The sequence below is a fragment of the Schistocerca americana genome, chromosome 4 (assembly GCF_021461395.2).
Source record: "Schistocerca americana isolate TAMUIC-IGC-003095 chromosome 4, iqSchAmer2.1, whole genome shotgun sequence".
Classification (NCBI taxonomy): Eukaryota; Metazoa; Arthropoda; class Insecta; order Orthoptera; family Acrididae; genus Schistocerca; species Schistocerca americana.
This window is the reverse complement of record NC_060122.1, coordinates 120,480,143-120,498,051: the sequence shown is the minus strand read 5'-3', so window position 1 is coordinate 120,498,051 and position 17,909 is coordinate 120,480,143. Positions and strand designations below refer to the sequence as shown.

The 17,909-nt window shown below is 40.5% G+C and overlaps 1 protein-coding gene across 1 annotated transcript in view; it reads right to left on the bottom strand.

The window, feature by feature from the left end:
* The window catches only part of LOC124613294 (heterogeneous nuclear ribonucleoprotein C-like), an 820,630-nt gene that overhangs the window by 144,953 nt on the left and 657,768 nt on the right, over window positions 1-17,909 (bottom strand). Inside the window, exon 7 of the mRNA XM_047141989.1 lies at window positions 3,357-3,374. Within this exon, the coding sequence (XP_046997945.1) occupies window positions 3,357-3,374 (18 nt within the window). The remainder of the gene's footprint in view (window positions 1-3,356; window positions 3,375-17,909) is intronic.

Below are 17,909 nucleotides of genomic sequence, written 5' to 3'. Positions count from 1 at the left end.
CAAAGAGAGAGAGTTATCTCCATATATAAAAGACAATGTCCTAGCCGTGCGGTGTGGCCGCGAGGTTTCAGGCGCCCTATCACGGATTGCGCGGCGCCTCCCGCCGGAGGTTCGAGTCCTCCTTCGGGCATGGGTGTGTATGTGTTGTTCTTAGCATAAGTTAGTTTAAGTAATGTGGAAGTCTAGGGACCGATGACCTCAGCAGTTTGGCCCTTTAGGAATTCACACCATTTGAACATTTGACAATGTGCTGACTGACTGACTCACTCACATCTTACTCATCACCATCCAGCCCAAACCAGTGAGGATAGAAACTTGATTTTTGCAGAGGATGTTGATGTTAAATAGTAGAAGTTATTTAAGAAAGGATTTTTCGAAATTCCACCCCTAAGGGAATTCACGTTTCTCTCTCTCTCTCTCTCTCTCTCTCTCTCTTCCACCCCTAAGGGAATTCACGTTTCTCTCTCTCTCTCTCCTCTCTCTCTCTCTCTCTCTCTCTCTATCTCTCTCTCTTTGTATTAACCCACTCTCGCAATTTTATGGATTGATGGGAGTATATTGTCAGGCCTTACGTGGCTTCCATTTACCTAAGGGAATGGGATATGGGATGAAACCTTTTTTCAAAGTATGTCGCTATTAATGCAATTTTGAAGCCACACCAACTATTTGGTTTCCTGGCCGGAAATAAAGAAATACGTGTTCCGGCATTTTTGGGAGTTAAACCCCTATGGGGATGAAATTGTGGGCTAATTATTTCTTTAAAAGATATTTATTTAAAACATTATTAAAAAACTGTTAAAACATTTTTAAAGCTACACCTACGGAAATTGGGTAACTAGCTTGTCTGTTACAAATAACAAAATACGTGTTTCATTATTTTTTGAAATTCAGTCCCTAACAACGTGAAATTGAAAATGAAAGGGGGTGAAATAGGGCCCAACTGATTCACTGACTCATCAACGCAGCGCCCAATCCACTAGCGATACAAACCTGAATTTTGTAGACGGTGCTGATCTTATACTGTGGGCATCGTTTAGAAAGGAATTATTCCAAATTCCGACCCTAGGGGATTGGAGTAATGGATGAAAGGTTTTGGAAAATATATCGCTAACAAGGAAATTTTGAAGCGAGAACTACGAAAATTGGTATTTGGCTTCTCGGACCGAGATTTAAAATACATGCTTCAGTATTTTTGGGAGTTCAATCACTAATAGTGTAAATTATTGCGCAGAAGTTCTGAAAATAAATAATTATTAAAGTACTATTAAAGTATTTTTAAAGCCACATCTATGAAAACTGACATTTGACTTCTTGATTAGAAATAAAAATAAGTGTTTGAGTGTTTTTGGAAATTCAACACCTAAGGGGGTAAAATAGAGGGTGAAAATTTTAAGGAATTATTTCACTACACAAGCATTTTGAAATTAAATCTCTAAAAAATTGTATTTGGATTCTTGGTTAGAAACAAAAATGTGTTTCAGATTTTTTTTATTTTCCTTTTTTTTTAATTCAACATCTATGGGGTGAAATTTTCTAAGAAAATATTTCGTTATATTTAAACATATTTAAAACTAAATCTACTGAAATTGGTATTTAATTTCTAAGGACATTACAGGATGGAAGTTTTCATGGAATTATCACAAAAACACAAAAGGCACTATTAACAAAGCAAGCAAGTAGCATTTTGGTCAGAAGTACATTCCGAAGAGACTAAGCGTCTATGGCCTAACTTAGTGTTAAAGGTTTTGTTTTTGCAATTTAAGAACATAAAAATTCGTTAAAAAACTGTGCAGACCGTATACTCTACAGGAGCGAAGCAGCGGGCACTAAGCTACACTGAAGCGCCAAAGTAATTAGTATAGACATGCATATTCAAATACAGAGAAGTTTTAACACGCAGAATACGACGCTGTGGTCGGCAACGCCTTTATAAGACACTAAGTGTCTGGCGCAGTTGTTAGATCGGTTGCTGCTGCTACGACGGCAGGTCATCAAGTTTTAAATGAGTTTGAATGTGGTGTTATAGTCGCCGCACGAGCAATGGGACACATCATCTCCGAGATAGCGATGAAGTGGGGATTTTCGCGTGCGATGATTTCACGAGTGTACCGTGATATCAGGAATCCGGTAAAACATCGAATCTCCGACATCGCTGCGGCCGGAAAAAGATTCTTCATGAACGGGGCCAACGACGATTGAAGCGAACCGTTCAAAATGACGGAAGTGCAACTCTTCCGCAAATTGCTGCAGATTTCAATGCTGGGCCATCGGTGGGCTTTCGGAGCCGAAGGCCAACTCATGTACCCTTGATGGCTCCACGACACAAAGCTTTACGCCGTGCCTGGGCCCGTCAACATCAACATTGGACTGTCCATGACTGGAAACATGTTGCCTGGTCGAACAAATCTCGTTTCGAACTGTATCGAGCAGATAGAGGTGTATGGAGACAACCTCATGAATACATGGACCCCGTATTTCAGCAGCGAACTGTTCAGGCTGGTGCAGGTTCTGTAATGGTGTGGGGCGTGTGCAGTTTGAGTGATATGGGACCCGTGATAGTCTAGATACGACTCTGACAGGTGATACATACATTAGCATCCTGTCTGATCACCTCCATCCATTAATGTCCATTGTGCATTCCAAAGGACGAGGGCGATCCCAGCGGTACAATGCGACACCGCATAAGTCCGGAATAGTGGCTCCAGCAACATTCTTCTGAGTTTAAACACTTCTGCTGGCCAACAAACTCCCCAGACATGAAAATTATTGAGCGTGTCTGGGATGCCTTGCAACGTGGTGTTCAGAAGAGATCTCCACCCCCTCGTACTCTTACGGATTTGTGGAGAGCCCTTCAGGATGCACGGTGTCAGTTCCCTCCACCACTACTTCAGACATCAGTCGAGTCCATGCCACGTCGAGTTGTGGCGCTTCTGCTTGCTCGCTGGGGCCCTATACGATATTGGGCAGCTGTACCAGCTTTTCTGGCTCTTCAGTGTAGTTGTTAAAAAATTGGTACAGGTGGAGATATTATCGTGATGTCACTCATGCGACAAAATAGTTGTTTCGAGAAGTAGTGACATTTGTCAAAGAAACTGTTCCGATGTCTTGACCCATTCTGAAAATATTTTAGATTAACGGTTTACGTGTAACACCCGGTACGTGAAGAATACAATAATGCGTTTTAAAACATAAATTAATGACTATGTATGAACATTTATCATTTATATTACCACTCACCTATATTACTACTCATTCTGTGGGTCTCCCATCTGTCAACAAGGTTATTAGAATACTAGACCGAATGCAATAGACCTCTCTTTTAACATTAATCTATTATATTGTAAATTTGTGCTTACCTGTCGTAGTAGTAGTCCCTGAAACAGAAAAAATGTTCAAATAAGAATATGTCAGGGATAAAATTATACGTAAATGAACAACATTTTAGAAACTAGCAAGCTGTTACACAGCTACAAAATTTATCACATTGTTCTTACAATGAATTATTACTCTGTGAAGGAGAGCCTATCGAGAGGACAATGACGAGCCAAAGGAGAGGAAAATGGAAGTGATCCCTTCATGGCATATACCTATTGCGCGGCATAACTTCCATTTTTCGAATTTAATGCTGATCTACAGTTTAGCACTGCAAGCCACTCAGGAGAGTACTAGAAACGTATCTGTATTATTCGCCAGGAAATCCGCCCTCATGTTCTATACGTAAAACACACAACACTACTTTCCCCACTGGTACCAAAAATATTTCACTATATAGTATCTTTCTAATAATATGTGTGATTGAAGAATAAAACTAAAGTCGTCGCACACAGTGAATATTTGTCAGAAAAAAACATAATACCACTATCGTCCTGATGAAAATTTCAGACTGCCAAGTAACGTAGTTCTGTTTGAGATAGAGTTCATCATTTAACCATTTCTGTTACTATTATTTGCTTTATTTAAATTTATTTCATTTGTATTTATTGAGTAATACAAACTTACACTCAACATTTCTCTTTGTTATTTCGTTTACGGTAGTGATTCCGTTTTTGTTTGCCAACTATTTTATTAGCACACGCTTGTTAAGATAACTGATTAAAGGACCGAGTTTGCACAATTGGACTGGCGGTCAAATTTAGAAATAACTTCATTATTTTCTGTGGGTTAGTCAAAATTTTCGTGATACTGTTCGTTATCTTTGTTGTATATGATTTTTAATGCATGGTAAAGACTGTTCAAAATTCACGTAAGAAGGTGTATGAAGTTCCTTGTACAAGTAGCTTGTCAAACAATTGGCTTATTTTTCTAATTCCATTAAGATCGCGCGATTACGGTCACTTGCACAGCCGACTAGAGAGCGCTAAACGGCACAGGCTGTCAGCGCTTCGCTGCCTACAAAACATACAACTACTGCTAGTGTTTCCCACCTGCTAACGCTAACTATGCCATCTTCAAAACCCTCGAACGTCTTAGAGGTTATCTTTTCGTAGTCAAAACATAAATAAGAATATCCGTATCCTGCCACTCCACAGTTCGCTTTTAGTAGTCTTTAACATTTATCACGGGACATCATGCAATCGTCTGTCTTCATCCACCAATAAAAATAATTAATAGTTACACAGTATGATAAATTTCTGTACATTTAGACAGTTAGGTGTATACGAGGACGAAACAGAACAGGAAGACTAGCGTCCAAATCGGACCGACTTTTATGAAAAAAAATAGCAAAACACATGTCTTGTCTCAGATCACATACGGTTTATACGAAGTGTATTAATGAGCCGTATACGGCGTCACAGAAGGCATCATCTAATTTTTTACAGATATTAATAAGAAACTTAATATTGCAACCCATTAACAAGTTAGATAATATAAAATTATGACAATGTATGATAATTAGTCATCCACTGTCTTCGAACGTCTATTAACTAGCGCAGAAAATACCACCTCACTGTAGACACTGACAAATGGTGCTGTAGATGACAAAACTTTCCTCGCTTAAGCATCGTAACAATGAAAAAATATCCAACAATTGAAAATATTTTGCATGTAACAGATACTTATTACAACTTCGTCAACAAATAACCTATGAAACCCATTCACTTTTTCTGTGAGGTATTTCACTCATACCGACAGAAAAACGATACCCAACATACACACACCCAAAGAAGCTTTGCATCACCTCGGTTCCGTGTGTTCCGGAACCTGTACAGGAAATTGGAATAGAAATCAACATAAACATCATTTCCTCCCTTTTTGTTGCTCATGAAAACCACACATTTCATGTTGTACCACCAAACAGCGAGACCTTCAGAAGTGGTGGTCGAGATTGTTGTATACACCGGTACCTCTAATGCCTAGTAGCATGTCCTCTTGCATTGATGCATACCTGTATTCGTCGTGGCACTGTTGGTCCAGATTGTCTCACTCCCCACCGACGATGCAGCGTAGATCCCTCAGAGTGGTTAGTGGGTCACGTCGTCCATAAAAAGCCCTTTTAAATCTATCCCAAGCATGTTCGATAGGGTTCATGTCTGGAGAACATGCTGGCCGCTCTAGTCGAGCGATGTCGTTATCCCGAAGCAAGTCATTCACAAGAGGAGCACGACGGGGGCGCGAATCGTCTTCCATGAAGACGAATGCCTCGCCAATATGCTGTCGATATGGTTGCACTATCGGGCGGCGCCTTCCATGACCACCAGCGGCGAACGTCGACCCCATATAAAGCCACCCCACAACAGCAGCGAACCTCCACCTTGCTGCACTCGCTGGACAGTGTTACTAAGGCGTTCAGCGTGACCGGGTTGCCTCGAAACAAGTCTTCGACGATTGTCTGGTTGAAGGTATATGCAACACTCATCGGTGAAGTGAACGTGAAGCCAATCCTGAGCTGTCCATTCGGCATGTTGTTGGGCCTATCTGTACCGCACTGCATGGTATCGTGGATGCAAAGATGGACCTCGCCATGGACGTCGGGAGTGAAGTTGCGCATCATGCAGCTTATTGCGCACACTTTTGAGACGTAACATGACGTCCTGTGGCTGCACGAAAAGCATTTTTCAAAATGGTGGCGTCGCTGTCGGTGTTCCTCCGAGCAATAATTCGTAGGTAGCGGTCATACACTGTAGTAGTAGCCTTGGGTGGCCTGAGCGAGGCACGTCATCGACAGTTCTTGTCTCTTGTATCTCCTCCATGGCCGAACAACATAGCTTTGGTTCACCCGAGACGCCTGGACACTTCCCTCGTCGAGAGCCCTTCCTGGCACAAAGTACCAATGCGCACGCGACCGAACCACGGTATTGACCGTCTAGGCATGGTTGAACTACAGACAACACGAGCCGTGTACCTCCTTCCTGGTGGAATGGCTGAAACTCTTCGGTTGTCGGACCCCCTCCGTCTAATAGGGGCTGCTCATGCATGTTATTTACATCTTTGGGCAGGTTTAGTGACATCTCTGAACAGTCAAAGGCACTGTGTCTGTGACAATATCCACAGTCAACGCAGAACTAGCAATCACTAACAGTTCCATGTACTGGGAAAATAAAAAAAAATATCAACATTAAAGAATGTTTCTTATTTCTCATGGGACATCAAATTACAACCAGCATAAGTAGTGAATCAATGGACACAGTGGAATAAAGAGCCCACTGTTCTCATCGGCAGGGACAAAGGTAAATGTCCTCCATTCTGAGGCATATGTGTGACGTATCTTCAAGGTCAATGTCCTTGCCATTCCCTTTTCCCCTTCCGGAACCACCCCTTCCTAGGCCAGTTCTGTTCCGTTCAGCGTATTGGAAGGTTCAACATCATGAACGGCTATCACATGGACTCCTCACCAGTATTCTGTCTCTCGTCCCATCTCCACCAATGTTCAATACACACATATCTGACATGTGCATCAACCTTTTGTACAGTTTTTGCAATTTTCTGTAGAGTATTGGGCTCAAAGGCATTTTATCAGAAATTCCAATGTATGAGCGCCTTCTTCCATTGCTATATGTAGCTTTGGGGCTATTTGTTAGAAGAGACACTAAATGTTTAATAATCACTACAGTGTGTTCTTTAAAAAAATTTTACTGATATGTCAGGTTTCAACAATGGGTGATCGAATTTCAGATCTTATTCGAGAAAATTTCATACACTCTAAACGTTTTGTTATCTGAATAAACTGATAATAATCGTCAGGTGTTCTGGCACATATTTACATTTTAGTGTTTCGTTCAGTATCTGCAGTCAATATAAAGTAATACTGCTCATCGCCTCTTTAATACTATGCCAATTTTCCATGAAAACTGCCGGTTTGTTTCCTACTACACCAAAAAGACTTTAAAGGGGAATTTTATGCGATCTTTCGATAGTGTGTCACAAATTTGTCAAGTTCGATAACTGTATAATAGCTATGTATTAACAGGTAACTGCTTAAGTCTACCTCAGAGTCTCATATCTGATCCTCTAGTATGCAACCAAAGTTCTGTTAAACCATTATGACACAGGTTCCCACAATTTCACACTCCATGATGTATCTCCCAATCGACGTTGTTGTCTATATCGCAAATCAGATGTGCAATACCTCCTAATCACTTTCGAGTTTCTGGTGTAATTGCCCCTTCTGGTTATTTTGCGAGTCACGTCTGGTTCTCCTCAAAATGATCTCCATCGGATTACAACAGCAAAACCTTTCTGTGATACATAACGCGTTTCTTGTAGCGTATACAATAGAAGTCGCACAGACTTAATAATTGGCTAGCGGTGGTGGCCGAGCGGTTCTAGGCGCTACAGTCTGGAACCGCGCGACCGCTACGGTCGCAGGTTCGAATCCTGCCTCTGGCATGGATGTGTGTGGTGTCCTTAGGTTAGTTAGGTTTCAGTAGTTCTAAGTTCTAGGGGACTGATGACCTCATAAGTTAAGTCCCATAGTGCTCACAGCCATTTTTTGAACTTAATAATTGCATTAGTGTCACTCTTCGTCGGCCTTTATGTTGTTTCTGTTAATATGACCTGGTAAATGTTCCTGACTCGCGAGTAATACTTAAAAATCGGGCGAACAGGTGTTTTGTAAACCGTTCCTTTCACTGATGGATTATTTTTCCATAAGGGGGGGTTTACTATCTTTGGCCCGAAACAATCACGTTTTTTGAGAATTTTTTTCTCTGGATGTGTTATAGATATCAATGGCAAATTTGGCCAAAATGTTTATTGATATTTCCTTTACAAATTGGAATTCTGTCGACCGGAAATATCGAAGAGCAAAGGCGGAAGTGCCGTCGAAACGAAACAAAATTTCGATGTAGACCTCCACACGCGGTATGTCACAGATCAGCCAGCTTGTCTGATTCAAAATTGAGTTGACGTTAACGAAGTATATAAGATTCTTTAGTAGTTGTACCTCGCTTAAGTTGTTTGGACCATTTAAAAAAAAATGGCGGCCATTTGAAAAAAAATAGGGTTTCTTTACCGATTTTTCGACTTCGTTGGCCAAGAAAAAATATTTATAGCTGATGGATCGGAATAAAAGTGGTACAACTCCTACACAATTTAGCTTCGTCGGAAACAAAAAATCATGCCAATCGGTTCGGTAGATTTTAAGTTACCAAACCGCGCGATAAAAAAACATCATTTCGAGAAAAACGCGTTTGAAGTTTTGACTACATATAAATGCAATATTATGCAACGTACGTTCAATCTGCTATTCCGGGTCTATAAACTAGTCCTTCCTCTTCCTCATAGAGGGCGTTCTGCTCGATCCATCCTGCGCTGCTCCAGAGCCGCTCGTACGGCCGGTGACAAGCGGTTTTAGGCCGCTTGAATCCGGTGGTCGTCCGAATGCTTGGCGAACTGCGTCGAATTGAGTCCCAGGGTGACCTCCATCGTTGTCATGGTCTTCAGAATTGCTGAATACCCTTCGTTGAAGCTGCTCACTGCCAAGAATGCCGCAGTCTCCACAGTCTTCGCACCAGAATGCAAATTCTTGGGGGCTAATTTCCAAACACACGCGTTCAAACTTTTATTTGAATTTTGTGTGTTTCCTCCCAAGCACCAGTACATTAACTCGTCCTCCGAAAGAAAAAAACTGGTGCGTGAAAAAAACCGATTTCAGGCATGTGGATATTTTTGTTCAACCGCGAATAACAAACATTTCAGTTCCGTATTCGGGAAAACCGTTTCAGGGATCGATCTAAACACTTTTATGGATCCAAAAATACAATTTTTGAAAAATCGATGTTTCGAACCATAAGACAGGAAACCTACCCTTCAGCTACCTCACCGTCAGGCACATGCTTACACCTTCTACATCCATTCTACTGTACGTCCTCCTACGTATCTTCTATGGTAGTTTTCCAGCAATTGTGTGACAAGACAGTACACTATTTTTTCAACTATGTTTCATTTATTTAAATCTGGTCTCTTTACCAGTCATCAATCTCTCATGGGAATGCTATCTTCTTGGTACAGACAAAACTTTTGTACTTCACAACAATCAGCATGCATCAGTTTTGTACGCAAACTGCTACCTTACATCAGCAATACACTTATGGAGGGAGGACATTTTGTGGCATTTATGTATTAAAGCGACACATACAATGCATCCCTCCATGTTAAAGCAGTACATACTGCAAAAAAACGCTATCTAGTAGTGATGTTTTTCAGATAATTGTAATCCCACACAGCATGCAATGACTGACAAGTGTACTAATAGCTCGTTAGAGAAGTACATCCCTACTAATCTACACTTTCAATCCAAAATGTTCGCCGCCCGGGGTGGCCGAGCGGTTTTAGGCGCTACGGTCGCAGGTTAGAATCCTTCCTCGGGCATGGATGTGTGTGATGTCCTTAGATTAGTTAGGTTTAAGTAGTTCTAAGTTCGTCCGCAGCTCGTGGACGTGCGGTAGCGTTCTCGCTTCCCACGCCTGGGTTCCCGGGTTCGATTTCCAGCGGGGTCAGGGATTTTCTCTGCCTCGTGATGACTGGGTGTTGTGTGATGTCCTTAGGTTAGTTAGGTTTAAGTAGTTCTAAGTTCTAGGGGACTGATGACCTCAGGTGTTAAGTCCCATTGTGCTCAGAGCCATTTTCGAACCAAAATGTTCATTACAAGAGGTGACACCGAATGCATGCCGCATAAAGCTTTCCACTCGAGATGATGGTAATGGAGATTGCACCGAAAAATCAGGTGCCGCCATATGACAGGTTACGCACAAGTATTTTATAGTACGTACTGTTTCCAGCAGTAATGTAATAGAACACTACCAGATTTCTTCTATGAGTGCAAAATATGTTACCACCCAGTCTTTCTACCAATCGTAGAGTAGTGTTTTGTAAACCACTTCTTTCATGAAAGAGTTACATTTCATGCAGATTTCTCTTAGCAAGGCATCTGCTGCTGTTGTTTTATATACACATGACACATTAGGACCCTTACTCCTGGGTATTTTATGGTTTTACTGTCTCCAGCAGTAGTGTAATAGGACACCATCTCACTGCCACATAGCATAACAGTTTTTGTGGGAAAAGTAATAGTTTGTGATGCATTTTTAAAACCTATGGTATAACAAAATGTATAACATCCACCACATATTGTTCTACACAATCAGGCTGTAAAGCCCTCCCAATACTGTTATTTAAACAACTGGTGCGATAAACTAAGTTCATTAAGACTGCAGTTATAAGGGAACATTTGTTAAAGGGGAAGATAGATTAATAGTTCTCCGGAGTAATGATGAAATAGGCCTTGCGCTGCACCTCTAGTTATGAATTACTTATTATAGCCGACCTTCTCTTTATCCAATTTTAGTCTGTATTTATCCGTTATGTCAGATGTAAACGTGTTTCCAGCAGTAGTGTAATAGAACACTACCAGGTTTCTCCAGTTTTGTTTCTCCCCTCCAATTCCAGTTTTTTTTTTTTTTTTTTTTGCATACACAGAACACATAAACTACACTTAAAGAAGTATTCTCTTTAATAGGGAGAGTTTCAGTGAATTTGACACGATGTCTTCTTTTACTAAGACCTTATGAATACCCTTGTCTCTGGAAACCAATTATAATTTAGTTATATCTATGTTGGTGGTATTATCGAGAATAATGTCTTAAAGTAATACATGCTGCTAACCCCTCGTCTATTTGCAACGATTTTGATGACAATGGTTCAGAAGTAGAGATCTGTTATCATATGTTTCTCTTACGATTATCAACCTGCATCTGGTTTGTATGCACCCCACCACTTTACACCTCTGAAACACCTGCTTTATGAGAACATTTAGTGGTGTATTTTTATTAAAGTATCAGCCTTGGCACCTTAGCAACATAAGAAGGCACACCCTGAGTAAACGTTTTGTAGCCACTTTTCCTGCAATTTTTTCAGATGGTTCAAATGGCTCTGAGCACTATGGGACTTAACTTCTGAAGTCATCAGTCCCCTAGAACTTAGAACTACTTAAACCTAACTAACCTAAGGACATCACACACATCCATGCCCGAGGCAGGATTCGAACCTGCGACCGTAGCGGTCGCTCGGCTATCCCGGCCGGCCTGCAATTTGCATAATACATTATTTGCATTCATGGATCATCCCAGACGGGTTTCCAGTGCCAGTGATTCAACACTAACAGTGTAATAGAACAGTAGCGGGTCTCTTCGCATATTTATGTTCAGTAGTTACATTTATTAGAGTATAAGTTCCCGATCCAAGTCCATATAGTAATTATGCATCCTCTGAAATTGGTTACAGTCTTTCAAAGCTGCTATCTTCTATTGGATGTCCAGATACTCTACAATCATGCACAGTACAAGATACATGCTGCAAAACCCCAATCTACTTGCAATGATTTTGATGATTGTGATTCCACGCAGGAAACAGTGATTGCTTGCCTGAAGTCTTCTGATGACTCCTTAAAGAAACATACCTCCACCTAACCCATACTTGCAGTCCCTTATGTGAAGTCATGTCTCTCCTATATTGCTGTGCAATTTTATATGACAGCTTATGCATATATAGTTTTTCGAGCCATGCACTACATAATTTGATATATAAACTCAAAATGCTTTGTCATCTCTCTATTAAAGTATACTCGTATGTGTAATATAGTAAAGCTTCACATCTTCTTTTACAAATCCCAACTAATTCCTACATACACTGTTTTTTCTAAGTATCTGCAACGCCCTATAACCTAACTTTGGTATAGACAATGAATTCTAATTCTATGTTACAGTTATTAACAGAATCAGATATTTTTCCACTCAATGCACCTCAATTCAGCACTGAGCTGCTACTAGCTTCATGGAGCATACATTATGGTTCGGGGACGCTAATGACATGATAACAGATACTATATGTCAGTTTTCTGAAGGAAGTCTACAGAGAGTAGCCTTCATATCGAGATTTGAACCATCTCAGTATTACATGTCTCTTACTCGTAGAATGTTGATGCACTATATCCCAATTCAGCAAAAAAGGTTGCATCTCTTGGGCATACATAATTATGCAGAATTTTCTGCTAACTGTGCAGAATATCCAGAACATCCGCTTATGCTCCATGTCTCATATGTCCTGCGTACTATGTAAACTAGTGTACATTGCTAAATGTCACAATAATACCCTGTTTAATTACCAGAATGCTAAGAAGGTGGAGGAAATCTGCAAAGAGGTGGCGTAAACTGTGCTTATCATCGTATGCATACTAACACCTACTTCCTCTATATTTTCAATACGTGAGCCAAATGCATTTTTCTACTGTTATAGAACGAATACGTTACAATATTGCTAAAAATATTTTTGATACTCAACAGAGGGGCTGTTTTGAGCCATCTGATTTAGTAAATAATGTCTGTGTAGGACCACAGTCATCGCAAATGTTGCATGTAGGTGGGAGTATTGTAGTATGTGCAAGGTCATATATGATGCAGATGTCTGAAAGATGATAGCAGTGCTGGAAGGCTATGAGGAATTGTATAGGATGGATAATTGCTATAGGGACATTTATTCAGGTAAATCAATCTCTTGCACATAAACAGGCGCTGAGACTCACTACTGTTCTATTACACTATTGATCATAAATCACTGGCAGAAGTAAAATATCATCTGGACAAACAAAGTGTAACCACCATATAAGACAAATAGTAGGAAGAGTGGTTGGTCAGATTCATGTTCAATGAGTAATTTGCATGAAAATCGTAACAGTGTAAATTAGTCATTTTACATTCATACTGCCAACTGATATGTAAATATGACGACACACCGAACAAGAGATATGAGTTAGTATTCCCTCCCCCCACGTTTTACACATTATAATAATTGAGATTATTCCACAGAACAAAAGGAGCTGTCGAGCAGAAACTTTTTTACTTAGTTTTCAAATTTTACTTTGCTGTCTGTCAGAAATTTTACACCATCAGGTACGTTACCAAACACAAATAGTTACGGCACTTTGCACCCCTTTTGTGCTAAAGACAACCTTAATGTGGAGTACTTTTAATAAAAAGTCACTATTGGTTTCACGCCACTAGAAGACAGACCCTCCGGTGACGTTAATTTTTAATATGTCATCCCTGAAAGGTGACTGCCTTAGAGCCACTCCTCATCATCCACGTCATGTTGTAAACAAACAGCGTACTAAAGGCGGTACTGCCTTGCCTGCTGCCAATCAACCACCTTGCTGCTTGTGGAAAAACTCTGCTACCCTCTATGTTTTAAATAATGACTACTGCTTTTAGTGCGCTATTTTTCACAACATGCCGCGAATAGTGAGGAGTGGCTGTAAGATAGTTACCTTTCAGCGATGTGACGACCTATTGAAAAGAGTCTTTATCATTTGAGTATGCGTCTTCTGGCGGCGCGAAACCGGTTGTGACTTATCAAAGAGTACCCTACGGCCAATGTGGATTATTTCTTTCAAAATGTCGAAGTTTGGCTGTGATAGTCCATAATTTAAAGTAACATGCTTAATACGGAGTAATGCATTTAATTTTTCTCCTGGTGTTACAATTATGTACAAATTACACTTAAGAAAAAAATCATCACAAACTATTACTTTTCCCACAAGAACTGTCATTCTACAGGTCTCAACATATTGTGCAGATTAATTGAGGCGTATTAATTCCAAGAAACAGTGTTATTCAAAGGAACCAATGTGTCAAATCCGTTTAAACTCCCACTATTCGAAAATTGCTTTCTTATGTGTAATTAATGTGTTACGTGATTGCAAAAGAAAACTGTAATTGGAGGGGAGAACTAAAACTGGAGTATATGGAATAAACAACTATCATAACGGATGAGTACAGACTGCCACTGGATAAAGAGTAGGCCATCTGCACTACGCAATTTATAATCAGAATCGCAGCAACAAGATCTATTTGATCATTGCTCTGAAGACTGACTAATCCATCTTTCACCATATTTTCACCCTTAAAAATGTTCCCTTGTAACTATATCGTCTTTGTGAATTTAATTTATCACACCAATTGTTTAAATGACAGTAGTGGGAGGGCTATTACAGCCTAATTGTATAGGAAAATATGTGGTGGACTGGATATTGTACATCTTGTTATTCAATAGGTCTTAAGAAAAAAAGCATCACAAACTATTACTTTTCCCACAAGAACTGTCATTCTACAGGTCTCAACTTATTGTGCAGATTTATTACACTACTTCTCGAAACAGTAAAACTGTAAAATACACACGAGTAAGGGTCCTAAAGTGGCGTGTGTGCATGAAGCAATAACAGCAGATGCCTGGCTAAGAGAAATCTGCATCAAATGTAATTCATCCATGATAGGAGCGGATTAAAAAACGCTAATCTATGACTGTAACAAAGACTGGATGTAAAAAACGTAACATACTGTGCACACACAGAAGAAGAAATCCAGTAGTGTTGTATTACACTACTTCAGCAACCAGAAACTGCATTAAATTACCTAGGGGTCACCTATAGTATGGTAGAATCTGATTTTCGGTGCAAGCTACGACAGCACTGTCTCGGGTGGGAAACTGCATGAGGCATACATACAATGTTACCTATTATCTAAAAAACATTGCAAATAGATTTTTGGTGTGTAATATGTACCATTTTACCACACAAGTTCGAAATGTGAGTTTCAGTTTAATACATATACACTGCTATACGTCCTCCCTGCATAGGTGTTGAGTAGCACTGCGCATACAAAGAGATGAATGTTGATTGTCGAATAATGTAGTTAGACAAGATGACGACAGCAGTATCAATACAGATCGACAACTGCTACAGGGAGCAGATTTACATAAATGTAACATATTCCGCATACATAGTGGAAAAAAATGTTATTCTGTTGTTTTACACAATTGCTGGAATCAGTCACTACCACAGAAAATGCTTAGGAGCGACTTGAAGTTGAATGGATGCACAAGGTAAAAGCATATGCCTGGCTCTAAGATATCTTAAAGAAAAATAACAAAAAAAAAGGTTCAAATGGCTCTGAGCACTATGGGACTTAACATCTATGGTCATCAGTCCCCTAGAACGTAGAACTACTTAAACCTAACTAACCTAAGGACATCACACAACACCCAGTCATCACGAGGCAGGAAAAATAACACATCAATGAAAGAAATGGCTTACAGAACACCATTTTGTCAGAGTTTTGAGTATTGCTCAACAGTCTGGAACCCTCAGCATGTCAGAGTAACAGAAGATGCAGAGACGAGTTTATGAAGAGTGACATAAATGCAATCGTTAAGTCAGTGTGACTTTTGTTGTATATGCTGCGAGAGATTCTTGCTGTCCTCCGAACGAGGAAAACTTTTCTGCGGGTCCTGAACACACCGAAATTTCACTAATCTTTTCTCACTGTCCCTACTGAAAATATTTTATGAAGGCACTACCTTGCGCATAAGTTCTCCCAGTTTCACAGAATGACGTCGCCTTTCCGGCAATATCTGACATTTAACTTCTATGAAGTCTGTTATAAATTATTATTCGCGTAATACTACCTATCTGCTGCCATTTTAGCAACGCATCTATGAATTTGTTCTTCCTTCCGGGCCAGTTCGATAAGAACCTCCTACGTCGGCTACTCGATCCTACTCGAAGGGAATGAAATATATCTGTACATGGCGGAAAAAACATATCAATGATAATTAATTTCCGCATTTACAAACGAAGTTGCATATATTGCTGCAGAATACCTTCAGACCCAATGGATCTATCCTCAAGCTCCGTTTACGGTCAAACAAAGCTTACACAATAGCTTTCGACTGCTGCTTTATCGCAAACATTTGCAGGGGTTGAACAAACATAGCTAAGCACCAAAAATTCAACACACTGCCATGCCTAACACGATGTAGGAAACCCGTCAGAATTTGAAATGGATTCCAATTGTCTCGGAATGGATACATACAGGTCCTGTATGGTGTTCACAGGAATCTTATACCATTCCTTCTGCAAAATAGTGACACGTTCAGGTAACGACGATGCAAGTGTGCGGCCATCAGCCATCCTTCGTTCCAAAGCAGGCCACAAAGGCTCAATACTACTGACATCTGGTAACTGTAATGCCCAGGTGAGATTCGAGAATTTATCCTCGTACTCACAAAGCCACTCCTGCACTATGAGAGCTGTGTGGACAGAGACCGTGTCCTCTTGGAACGCAGTATCACTGTATGGGTTAGACCTGATCGGCCAAAAGCACTAATGCGACCTTGCAGAGTAGTCCCAATAAGGCTGCCCAAGTCATCACCGAACCCGGTGCAGATTTTGTGGCTTCAGCACCACGTTTTCATGTTACCGGCATTTGCATCACTGATTGGTGGTTTTGGATTTTCAGCTCGGTCTCCCGTTCCCTTCTGATGGAGCTTCCTTCGTGTTTTTTTGTCGCGACAAGTTTCGCGATGTGACATTCAGTTCTCCAGCGACTCTTCCAGCTGCCTTCCTCTTATTTCTCGTCGCAATTCTCTTCAATGGACGCCTCTCACAACCACTCAACACTCACTTTCGTCCGTGTGGTGACTGAGTGGATGATGTTTCCCGCTTTCCCTGTATGTAGTATGAAATATCGGTACGGTGTCCCTTGAAACACCAAACATTACGGCTATCTTGGTGACGGAAGCACCAACAATTTACGTACGTTCGAATCCACTTATCTCTGACATGATGCTCTGGCAACTACACATAACACTGTTCTGGGTACAGCTGACACTTGCAACGTATTGAGAACGTTGCACACGTGCCGTTTCTGGTCAAACACAGCAACGCAATATGCAGGATTACCATTTATGTTCAAGCATCCATTTTCGCTGTGTTTCCATGTTCTGGGACAACACCCGTACAATTAGTTTAGCAGCACAGGAAATAATCAACTTCACAAATAAATTTTGTCGTAAGTAACAAGTATTAACTGTAAACACTACCTGTAATTGTAACCATAGGGTACGGTGCTGCAAACAAACAAATGAATATCTGTGACTCACAAGTCTTTTTTAGATTAATATACATCCTGACATGGTAACTATTGTTAACATTTTCCTAAACGTACCACGAAATGTAGGTAATATCATTACAACGTGCAAAACTTGTGGTTCGTAATGTACAAAGATCCTTTCCGTAACCTGCATGAAGAAACTAGCGATTCCCTTTCCGTAACCTGCATGAAGAAACTAGCGATTCCCTGAAGTTCCACAACGGAGTGACCCGTTATCGTGCGTTGTTTATAATACGATGGACATGGGTAAACGAATTAGTCCTCCAGTACAGCGGAAAAACAGCGGGAATACATTTTGCTACAAATTTTTCGAAAGGCAGGCACTGTCCCCGCCACTGCTGCGGTCCCACCGTTCAGATATCACATACAGGTCTTCTTGTAAATTCAAAAAGATCAGAAAAAGAAGAATCTAGGTGGACGTCGCATCTTCATCATAACTGGAAAATGTATCTGCAGCCAACCAGCGTC